Genomic DNA, 12,261 nt, shown 5'->3' with positions numbered 1-12,261 from the left:
CCAAGACCTCAAAATTGACTTCCAGATATGGGCACACACTAAATATTAGAGTATATAGGTTAGATACATCAATTTCTTTGGTTTACACAACCCAAGTGGATAAAAAGAAGACTTTTTGTTTGTCCAAATTGTGTTTGAAATTTTGAGTTTCAACTTTTAACTCATGTACATGTATACTTGGGTGTGGACAGGTAGTGGGGGTGGGCTGGGAAGTCAAATCAAATTCATTAATTATTAATGAAAGAGAATCCAACTAAAACATGTTGAAGATGAAAGTAACCTTTAAAGGAGAGGTTTCAGGTTTGAGTTACGTATTGTCGGGAGCGTCATTCTCAAATGAATACTACAGTGCGCGATTCAAATTTAATCAGACTTTAATATAAGATTTCGAATAGGAAACAAAAACAGAAAAGAGAAGTCACCTAACATTTGCCTACAGAATGTAATATATAAATTTTACAAATGGTCACATAACTGCTCTTGGCTAGATTGTCCTCTTTTTTTCCGTCAACTCTTTTATATTCTTTTGCACAACAGATTTTCGAAACAAAAAAAAATTGTTTTCAACTGAATTTCGAACCATGCATCACTTGATGTTAGAATTTTACAATTATATTTTCAGATCATAAATATTTCGTCACTTTTTTTTGTATCTCGCAAATAGTTATGTAACATTGTACAAGCTATGGTAATTTTCACTTGTGTGTCAATATCATAATGATTCATGTCTTGTTTCACTTGTGTGTAATTACACTTTTACAGTGTATTAATTTTGTGCTAGTATCAAACATATTGGAAGTAGTGATTATCAAATATAAATCGGCAATTTTGTCCTTTTTCATATTGAGTTGCTTTGAACATTTTCATATATAGCCGGGGAAAAAATTCTTTTATTATTATAAACCAAAAAAGTATTAATTCCTCCATTTTTATTTATATTTATCGAATCAATTCCTACTTTTATATTCACCTAATTTGTAATAATAAATTCTATGTTTGTGAGAATAATATATTTTAAAAAAGTAATAATGTGATTATAAATTAAATTTTATTTACATATGAAATAAGTAGCTAGTAGACGATAAATGTTGGATTATTTTAACAAAATAAACGTGTGGGTCAATTTTCATATTTTAAAAAAATCTCAAATCATGATATGAAATTCATAAATTGTGATTTTTGAAGAACGTAGATTCCACCTCATGAGATAGAAAATACATGTTCAAATCCTGATTTCTCTCTGTCTGTTGTTTGACTTGTGTATACGACTCTCTTATTGTACATGTGTTATGATTTGGCATCAATTTACAATCAAACACATCCTATAAATTACATATTTCATAGTAAGGAGGAAAAATATAATAATAAATATATTTAGGAATAATTTGAATAAATATTATGATTTTGAACATCGAATCTATGTCCAAATCTGACACCAACTCAGGACACAACTTCAATACCAGTCTATCACACAATCGATCTCGACTTAATTAAGATCCAACCTCAATGCGGACTTCAGACTCCAGACCCAGACCTAAAATCGAATTGAGACTCGACCTAAGAAGGACATTGGTCGAGTTTGAGTTGGGAGCAAGGGTTCGACCACACTTTCTAATTTAGGTTTTGTCACACTTCATCACCCTTCTCTATAAATTCGTTAACTAAGTCAAATTTATTTTTAAAACTATATTTAAATATTATAAAGTGAAAATTAAACTTTTCTTTTCCATATGAAAAATTATGAATAACTTTCTCATTATTGTTTCTTGTGATCTTTTATTATTCGATGGAATACAACGACCTTATCTTAAATTTACTCGGCGAGCCCATTTATAATTGAATTATGATTTATTTTGATTAAACATTTAAATACAAGATAAATATTTTTAATAGAGATTTTTAGCTACTCATGATTCAGAATAGGCCTAATCCGTCGGTGACTTCCTAAAGTTGGCAACAATTTTCACTTAGACACTTTAACTATCTCGAAGCATGGTAAGATGTTATCATTTTCAATGATACCATTAGCACTTCTTCAACAAAAAATCAACAGGCTAGGTTTGGAACCCTTGTCGCAGCCCTCGAGAAGCTGGAAAGTACCCATGTGGCACACCATCCACAAGCACTCCAAAGTCTTCATTACATAAACATCCATGTATCAAATTCCGTCATTTCTCACAAAAGCTCATTCGATCCAAAAAGATGCTTTTGCCATATCCTGACTTTCTTTTGACCCCTGCTTTTTTCATTTTAAACACCTCATATCAAGCTACGTTGTGTCTTTTTGACACTTTGCTGACATGACAAAGTGAGTGTTACACATTCGTTATTGACGCATGAGGGACTTATTTAGCCTATTTTATTTTATTTTCTCTCTTTTTCTTTACCATTTTATAAACACTATCTCTCCCATTATTTCTCTAAGCTTAAGTACTTTAATGGAGGTTAAATCTTTTGTTATAATAATCCAAATTAAATTTCTGACTACAAACTCAGATTGACCCAAAAAGAAACAAGAAATCGAATTCATATTAACAACACCCCAAATCATGTAAAGTTCACCCACAATAATTCAAAAATATGAGATAAAAAATCTCAATTTTTACTATGTAAATGTCAATTTCACTAACCTTGAGCCCTAACTAAACTACAAATATCACAAAATTAAAGAAAAAGAGATGTTATCTTAAAAATATGAACCATTGTTGTTATACATTTGCACCTTGTAGGCCTAAATCAAATGAAGATATAGGAGTGAGGGTGCAACGAATGGGCAATATGGCAGAAAGAATCATGAAAAAGAATACAACAGGAATGATGGTTGTCTAGTTGTGGGTGTAGCGGAAAAGATATTGAAAACAAAGGAATATGATAGAGTAGATTGTGTTAGGTCTGGATTTCATACCTAAACTATTGAAAGTGTCTGTTTCATGCCTAAAATATCACTTTTTAATTTGATAAACACATTTCTCTCTTATATTACCTATTTTACTTTTGTTTTTAATGTAATATTCTTCCTATAGTAATATTATTACTATTTATGAAATAATAATTGATTCTAGATAATAAGAAGTTATTCATTTATGTGCAATACATTAGCATAGATGTTGTAAAAAAGTATTTATTAATATAAAGATTTGAGTTGTTTAATTCAAAATTCTAAAATATTTCTGATAAAAATAGACAACTCTTGTTTCTTTCTTCTTCTTCTTTTTTTTTTTATATAATAATATTCAATGTTGTTTCGAGTGAAAGTTAAAATCATAACAATCACTATTAAAAATATTTTGAGTTGACTAGGTGTACATTTGTATACTAAATCATGCAAGTGTTTGAAGTTAGGCATGACAGTTAGTTTAGCTTACATAAAATGAAAATTATACATTCATTACATTTGCATCATTTTATTATAAAATACAACTCATTTAGTAGTATAAAACAAAGTACTCTCGCTTACAGCACAGTATGAAAAGACAACCCTCGTGAAAATGGAAAAAAAATAAAATAAATTGGAGAAAAAATTTTCAGGACTTTACTTAATGAAATCAAATCGAAACTAAAACGAGATTTCACATGGTGCATGGAATGTTCTTCCACGGCAAATAGATTCCAGGTTTTCGCCAGCATATGAACAAAGAGGTGAAACCTCCACACCTGAAAAATTAAACGCGATAAACTTTGAGAAGAGACTATGAAACACTTACTTCTGTTACACTATGGGTTTGTTAGGTTCCCAGTCTACAACAACAACAACTGCACCTCAGTCACAAACGAGTTGGTTTTGCTGTCATAATGTAAGAACTTGTATGCAGTGAATAGTTATGCATGGATTGCAATACGATCAATAATTTTCCATGGATTGTTGTAATCCACATATTCTTATTTCGTATTCTATCTGGTACAAAATAATACATAGGTTATACCACTACTAGTTTATACAATATTTGGGATCTGCTGTTAAATTCTCAGAAGTTATTGAGTTTAATATCACAAACCAAACACTACATGATTAGTTAAGCAGAGATTATATTGGTAAGATAGATTTTTTATATATGTAAGTAATGCAGAATTCTCTATGGATATTAAATTTCCCTATCATCATACCAAACGACCCCTAGTGTTCTTGCAAAGTTAAAAGAGTTGGCTTTCACTATTTAGAATCCCTGGCCTCATGGTAATTCACCTATAAACATTCCTTCGCACCATGCATTATGAACTTCACAAAAATATTTTCTTTTCCAAACATCAAATTACCTGTGGCATATAAGGGCACAGAATGTGTCAAGAAGCCTCCAGCTGCAACCACCCAACGGGTGTGGAGACGAAGAACAAGCAATTTAGCACTATCAGGAGTGTCAAAGTTTGACCCGTTGGAATTTTTAACTGGAGCAAATTCTTCTTCGCGAACAACCTATATAGACAAAATATTTCGAACCCCGGTATTAGACAGATGTGCATTTAGCTGCTATTGGAGAGTTGGAAGTATTGTGACAAGTACAGAATGACAATTACCTCAAATAGTGTTGTTGAAGGTGTATAAGGGAAAGCATCAAATATGAATTGTTCCAGTTTGTATCCCACTGTTTGACCATGAATTGAGGGGATTTTCTTCTCTGCGAGATGATAACTGCAATCATGTCGTAAAAACTTGTTTTAAACTGGTATTCCAACAATAATAGTCAACTCCACCTATGTTTGCAGAACAAAGCCACTCCCCGGAGTCCAAATGAAGGAGGAGGTTGCGGTATAGTTAGAGAAATAGTCAAATTATGCAGAGCACATGTATAGCATATTCGGGTTGCTGACGTGAAGGATTAGTATCTATAGGATTAAAGTAATAGCCTTATTCTGTGGCCATTCCCACCGATTTACGGTTTTCTACTATTGGTATGTGATTGATTCTAACAAATAGCCATTAAAGCAATTACTTTACAATTTTTTAGGCAACCAAACAGAACAAAAAAGGAAGGCAGTGCTCACATGCTGTCTTTCTCAAGGCCATTTGCCACTTGATTCAAGAAATCTACTGTAAACATATGTAAGCAGACCTGAAAAGTAAAATATATGAGTAAATCGAAAAGGTATCTATTAAAGAAGAAATAGGTGCGTACAAGATAACTTTGCTTTCCTCTTCACAAGGTCCACTAGATACCCTTTTTTTTCTTTTGATAATTATTCTTTATCTATTTTTCAGATATCAAAAGGATTGTGGGGTTTGGATTTTCGTCCCACATAACCAAAATAAAAGAAAACGAGAGCATGTTTACAGCATTCATCACAAATATTGAATCCTCCCTCTATTTCTTTAAACGCCACATCTAAGAGTAATAGCATAGTTCTAACAAGATTCTTTTTCTGCTTGAACTAAGATCCTTTTTTTAAACTTACAAACAAAAAATAACTCGTTTCAGCAAAATAATTTAATGCATGCAAATCTGAATTTCACCAACTACGAGAACTCACTCACATGTTTATAGTAATAAGAAGGTATATTTTGAAATGTTCCCTTACAATTTAAGATAAGAGGTATATTTTTCTTATCAAAATGTTCTTTAGTATTGGTATTGTGATTATCATCATAACTTTGGCAGCATTAATACTTGATATAGAAGATTTGGTTACAACTCTCTTTAAATCATATTCATAGGAACTCCTCCATTTTCTCACAAAAAATTCTCAAGGAAAATGGTCAAGGTTTTGGCTATGTTTATAACATAGTTTTATGTTGAAAACAACAGCCTAAATTTACGACAAGTGAAGCAAGAAAGATACACAAGATCAATTTCCATCGAGTTAAAAATATTGTGTCATGAATCAACAGAATGCTTATGACTAGATATGAGAAAACCTGTTGCTGTAAACTATAGTAGAGTTCCACTGAACTATTTGTGGGGGAAGAAATAGAGACATAAATCTAAGGAAAGAATGGAGAAAGGAGAAACGGAGAGGTGAGAGGTTGAATTTACATTACTCCAACAAAAGCGAAGACGTCCTGTTTCCTGGTTTACTGCACTAGAGAGTGAAGGATCCAACTCACTATACTCAACCACCGCAAGTGGTCCACCTTTACCTCGACGGACAAACACACCAACCTTCTCTTGTGGATAGGCCTACAATCAGAGTGGATAAAAATCAATACATGCATATGTTATAACTTCTTTCTGAACTGCTCAATTAAAATATTTTGATGATTGATGAGAACTCTAAAATGTGATGCACTATGTTCTACACAAAAACTATAAAAGGTTTTTTTAGACAAGTCAATAAGAAGAATCAGATTATGTTGACTAGTCAGGTAAATAAATGTATTCTATGTCCAGTCTAAGCTCCGCTGCTGCTTCATCACAGAAACACCAAACTTCCACTTAGTTTTCTTGGACTAGAAAAATAGCATCTCATACACTGTTCTGTTGATCCTTCGTAGCTTGTTGGATAGATTTTTCTCTTTAATAGATCAATGGGCCTATTACCCTGCTGCTAGTCATTGCATTGCTTATCTTAGGGAAAATATTAAAAGCAACGGCTTCCTGTACTTATAATAGTCCATTTAGATTGTGAGAACTAAGTATTCCAGGAGTTGATGGAAGAGGGGTAACCGTAGCCGAAATGTAAAATCCAAACATTATTTTGGAAAAGAATGGATTGAAGGAAGAACATTACCAAGACACTAAACAAGTTAAACTTAAAACTAAGGGCAAAGTAATCAAATGCTAAGCTTATATTTGTTGATCTAGCAAGAATTACCATCATTCTTGCATATTTCAGCTTTATAGAATAATATAGACCCAAGGAATGTGAAAATAGTATGAAGTTTCTGGTGTTAGTATCCTACAACACTGAACATGAGAGTTAAGCTTCACATTTTCTTCATCCAAAAGCAGAGGCGACTATTCATCTCTATGTGGTGTCACCTTCACCGGAGATATACATTAAATCATTGTGGGCTAACAAGAGTCATACGGTTGCAGAGACCTTCAAAACTACAGAACCATCTCAGTGAAGAAACAAAACTCATCAAGTTTATTCGATCTTTCAAAGATTACAACTCTACTACATTTTGCTCAGTCAGATTTTACTTGAGAAGAACATCCTTTAACCTATCTAACAACTATATCAGTGACTTCCAGTTCACAAAAAAAACACTCTAAAAAAGGTAACAAAAGAAACGATTTATCTGATTTGGCATCCTGAGCAGATACTGGATTGGAAATATTGCAACTATTTCCTACCTCTCAGATGCTAAATTGAATGCACAAAAAGTTGGATAGGAGAAGTATAAATTATTTCGTCCAAAAAAAAACAGAAAAATGTAAACAAAATTACTCACCTTGCGTACAACTTTTGCAGCAGCAGACACACCTTTATCAATGAAATAACCCAGAAAGGTAGGATCTGCCACTCGAACCTGCTTCCAGAAAACAATTAATATGTATCTTAATAGAACAAATTACTAAGAAGTTCATTCTATGGGAAAACGATATTAAAAGTGGGAGGAAAAGCACAAATTACCAAAGCATTGTCAACTCCATAGCAATCCACAAATTTAATGCCTCTCGAGTTCATGTCTTCCAATAATCTTGAAGATTTCAATGCTGGAAAAGATTTAAATGTTAATTGACTGACTTCAATATGGTAGACTACAAGCAAATAACATCTGTCCAAATCTCGAAGTTCACAAGTGGTACTCTATTGTATTAAAAGAAAAATGCTTAAAGTGGGGTATAGCTCCTTATCAGGAAAACAAAAGTGAGGTATAGCTATACCTGTATAAACTCCACCATTTCCATCCGGAGACTTCGCTACCTGCTTCAACAAAAAAGCTTTAATATCCTATTAAAACTTTAGATAGTTCATCCATATTTTATGACACGATACCTACTAAAATTTGAAATAGTTCATCCATATTTTATGACACCATACCTACTAAAATTTGAAATAGTTCATCCAATGTCAACTTAATATAAGAAAAACTCAAAAAAATGCATAATCTCTCAGTAATCCTATTAAGTTCTTCTATGAAAAGTTTTTAACTTAGAAACACCTGGTTTGATAGATGGATTTTAGTCATAAGATAAACAAAATTAACAGAGAACAGCTCAGATTTCAATTATGAGATTTGAAGGGCGTCCAATACTTGAGAGTTGAGATACTACTATGTCCACCGCAACCAAAGCAAAGAATCAAGAGAAGGCCCATTACGACCTTGTAAACTGAGAAAGAAATACCCTTAATACAGAGACTGAGAAACTCGGAAACATGGTGGAAGTACTTTACAAATGATGAAGTGTTGACTGCTCCCAACAAGAAACCTTTGTCCATAAGGTTGGAAAATAACAAAGCGTCTCAAGTTATACTATGCAAAACGGTAAGAGTTTTTAAAAAAAAAAAGTTTCAAAAAATTGTTAAGCTATTGAATACTCAAGACAGATAGCATTAGCAAGCTTGTCCATAAGGTTACGCTTACATTGCTACTCATCCCCGGAAAAAAAAAAGGTACAGTGAGACATCTCTAGTTGAACATGCAACTCTAGGATAGAGAGCTTAAACAGAAACTATTTCACCTGTGTAAATTTAATTATTGAACAATTACACCTTCATTAGTAGCAGCAAGGTATCCGTATATGCTTGTAAAATGCTTTCACAATATTGCAGCTTGAAGGTATGCATGAGATTTGATGACTGACTTTGTAAAATCATCTGAAAGAAAAAATTTCAAAGAGAGAAGTCACCTACCCTGTATGGGGTCTCCATAATAAACCTTCCATCCTTTGAAACACAAGGTATGGTACCTTGTTGGAAGAAGGTAACCTGCATTAACAAAAGTTCTCTTTAATGCGAAAGAAAGATCAAAAACCAATAAACTCTCAAATTAAATTACATAAAAATGAGAGAGAAAAAAGGGTAACTAATGAAATCTTACTTGATCTGCTTCAAGACCAAAATACTTATGACTTTCAAAGTATTTGCGTGTGGCTTCATCAGTGAATGGACTGGTCATGATATACCACTGTATAGGAACAATGCCAGCACCTGAAAACTAACTGTATTTTAGAGAGTGGATACGTGAACCAACACCCAAAGGCATTAAACAAGTAGCTCACCCTCATTTGCAGTTATAGCTGCTAATCTTTGAATACACAAAATTCTCTCAGCTTGAAGATGGAAAAGTGATTTCCCAGATGGAAGTCCAATATCTGGTACAAAAGAAGTAAAAAGAACATCCATAAGTAGAAGCTTTCTTTCCCCATAGTTCTATTTCCCACCATCCCTCCTCGCCCTCGCCCCTTTTAGAGAGAAAAGATGGAAGCAATATAGCAGCTGCATGTTAATCCATCCAAAAAGAAAGTTTTAGGTATTAATTTGGAAAAAATCTTATTAATATTTGATAAAGAGACTTCTTCGGTATTTGCTAAATCAGTGATTTCCAAATTTCTGATGACTACCACGGGAAGTTCTTCTATCTATTAAGCGTCGAATAAAAAAAATATTAAATATTCTTGTGTATTAAGATGTACCAAACCTCAAATACGTTCCAAGTTTTCCCAAGAGTGGAACCATGCCATTCAGTACAAAACAATGCCAGACAGAAATAGATATATCAATGACAGTGCTCAATTACATTACTACCTAACTTTCTACCTTGTTCAATTTTTAAAATACTCGAAAGTGACCCTTGATATACTTCCGCAAAAAATATCTAGCCCATCTTATCTAACATAATAATATTTGACAAGGCATGTGGATGTTAGGTTGACAAGCGTAGTTTTTATATCCTAACTCTTTTTTCGCTATCATAAAAAGTCGATAGTTTAGCTTACATACTAGGAACAATGCCAGAGAGAAATTAACTGTTATGTAGCAGGAATTCATACAGCATAGATGATGACCATAGACTTCTTCAACGTTACAAAGACGAAATACTTGTTTATAAAGCCAAATATCACCGGAATTGACCAAGAATCAACAATTGCGGTAACATATTGTTGACAGGTAATCACTATGAATAAGGTATTAAAGAAAATATTGTACATCCTGTAAACTACAACTCATAAGGATGTCAAATAAATAGAAAAACTACTTACTGAAACATCCTTTGGGGTCTGAACTACCAAGTCGAGTCCCCTGCATAAAAAATCATATTCTCAACATCTAGACTAGAAAATTTAGAATAGTCAGAACACCTATATTATAACATGGGAATAACAAAGTAAATCACATATCCAAAAAGTTTTTGGACAGATCATCCCATGGTATATCAAGCCCTTTGAAAATAGAACAGGATCCAATAGATTTTAACTTTACTATAATTTTTTTTGGAAGAAAAAGGAACAAAGTTCTTAATACAGACCAAAAGGTGATCTTGTTAGACCAGTATTGGTGATCTATAACCGTTCTCCTCAATCATGATGCAAATTAGACTAGCCAAAGGGTATACAAATAAACTAGGAAAACTAAAGCCCAGTTAAAAAATGAAATTGCATTTCAATAACAAGGAAATCATGTTTGTTCTACCTCAGAAAGAGGAGGGGGAAAAAGAAGGGGAGGAGTTGAATTTTTTAATTAACCTGATAGTACTGATAAACTACGAATATCGAAACCTTTAACAGAAACACAATCAAGAATATCTTTTAGGACAGTCTGAAAATGATTTTACATTTTAAGATAAAGATATATAGTAATAAACTTTTAAAATATTAATTATTATGATATTTTTTACAGAATTAAGTAACTTTTTTTCTTTAGTAACATTACCTGGCCACCAGACAAAAGCAGCACACCCAATTTCCCTTCTGCAATGGCCTTCATGCCCATCTTCCACCACTTTTCTCTATCTTCCATTGTCCTCTCCTCCACAGTTGACACACAACTTTCCGGCACTGGCTCTATCGCTGCTGCCGGAAGTCCTGAAATAACAGATACTTTCACATACTAAACTTTTAAGTAAACAATCTTTTCTAAATGGCAGCACAATACACTAAAGTGCTTCCCGCTATACCCAGGGTCCGGCAAAACAACAAACCGCAATGGTTTATTGTACGTAGCTTTACCATGCATTTCTACAAGAGGGCTATTTCCACTCATTTGAATTTAGAAAAAAAAATAAGTGTTGAGTTGACACCGACCTTGTGAATGAAATGAACACCGAATGATCCGATCAATCCTAGGGAGATCTATATTCTGCAATAAAATACTTCCATGTTAAAAGCAATTCACAATAATCGACTAGTAATATAATACCCAAGTTCTAGTTTATCAAGCAATTCACATTCTAAACAGAAACGAAGTAATACCCAAATTAAAAGAAACAATTTTTACTTCAAATAAACGCAATTTCCTTCTAATTTGAGAAGAAAAACCCAAACTGATAACAAAGGGGATCTACAAAAAAAAAAAGAAAAATAACCTCAATATCCTTAACAAGGAGATCTTTTTCTTCAGAAGAAAGTTCATCCCATAGAGAAAAGGCATCTTCTTGACCATAATCTTTGAGCCTTTCAAGTAAAGCTTGTGGTGGAGGAGATACTGGGACAGTCTCCATTGATGGTTCCCTCATTCTTCTTCTTCTCTCTCTAGATCTCTGAGTTTCTCTCTCTAGATCTATATACAAAAGAGTGAGAGATAGAATTGAGTGTGTTAATTTTGGCTTTGTAATTTTTCCCTCTTGTGAGCTGTATTTCTGCTGACGGTTGGGTGGTTATTTCATACAGAGTGAGAGCAAAACAGTGACGAGGAAGACAAGTTTGTATGGAGAAAGTCAAATGACTAATTTACCCTTTAACATTTTTTTTTATTTTTTAATTTTTCACGATATCACAAATTATTTCGAATTTGCGTCACATGAAATTTTATTTGAGTGAAAACATTTTCTATTAAAAATTTTTCCAAAATAAAAATATGAAACTTCTCGTCAAAGAAGTTATATGTATTTTATATAACAAACAAATCAATTTTTCTTGTGAAGAATTTATTATAACAATAAATATTATTTAATATAATTTTTTACATAAAAATAACTTTTTATATGATTTGTTGTCTAATGCTAGTTTTTGTAGGAGGTCTAACTTGAGTGTAACTTTTTAATCATAATCAAAAGTTGAAGTGGTAAACTTAAATCTTTTTGAAAACTTTAGACATATTTTATGTTAAAAGTTTCGTTAATAATATAAATAAATATGAAATGATTTTGATATTAAAAAGAATATAAATAGTTTAAACATTTAATAATGTTAAGAAAATTCAACATGGAAGGAAAACGAAGTT

The 12,261-nt window shown here is 32.5% G+C and overlaps 1 protein-coding gene across 1 annotated transcript; it reads right to left on the bottom strand.

The window, feature by feature from the left end:
* Positions 1–3,338: 3,338 nt before the first annotated feature.
* LOC101262173 (UDP-N-acetylglucosamine diphosphorylase 2) lies at positions 3,339–11,992 on the bottom strand. Its single transcript, XM_004233206.5, has 15 exons — positions 11,405–11,992; positions 11,124–11,178; positions 10,753–10,904; positions 10,083–10,122; positions 9,102–9,194; positions 8,921–9,030; positions 8,734–8,808; positions 7,764–7,803; positions 7,510–7,592; positions 7,328–7,405; positions 5,967–6,110; positions 4,981–5,048; positions 4,513–4,627; positions 4,255–4,411; positions 3,339–3,654 (listed from the first exon to the last, which is right to left on the bottom strand). Exons 1-15 carry the CDS (start codon positions 11,552–11,554, stop codon positions 3,557–3,559), a joined length of 1,458 nt encoding a protein of 485 aa, XP_004233254.1. The 5' UTR covers positions 11,555–11,992; the 3' UTR covers positions 3,339–3,556.
* Between the last annotated feature and the right edge of the window lie 269 nt (positions 11,993–12,261).

Source organism: Solanum lycopersicum, chromosome 2 (assembly GCF_036512215.1).
Source record: "Solanum lycopersicum chromosome 2, SLM_r2.1".
Classification (NCBI taxonomy): domain Eukaryota; kingdom Viridiplantae; phylum Streptophyta; class Magnoliopsida; order Solanales; family Solanaceae; genus Solanum; species Solanum lycopersicum.
The sequence above is the reverse complement of the archived record's forward strand: the minus strand, read 5'-3'. Positions and strand labels throughout refer to the sequence as shown.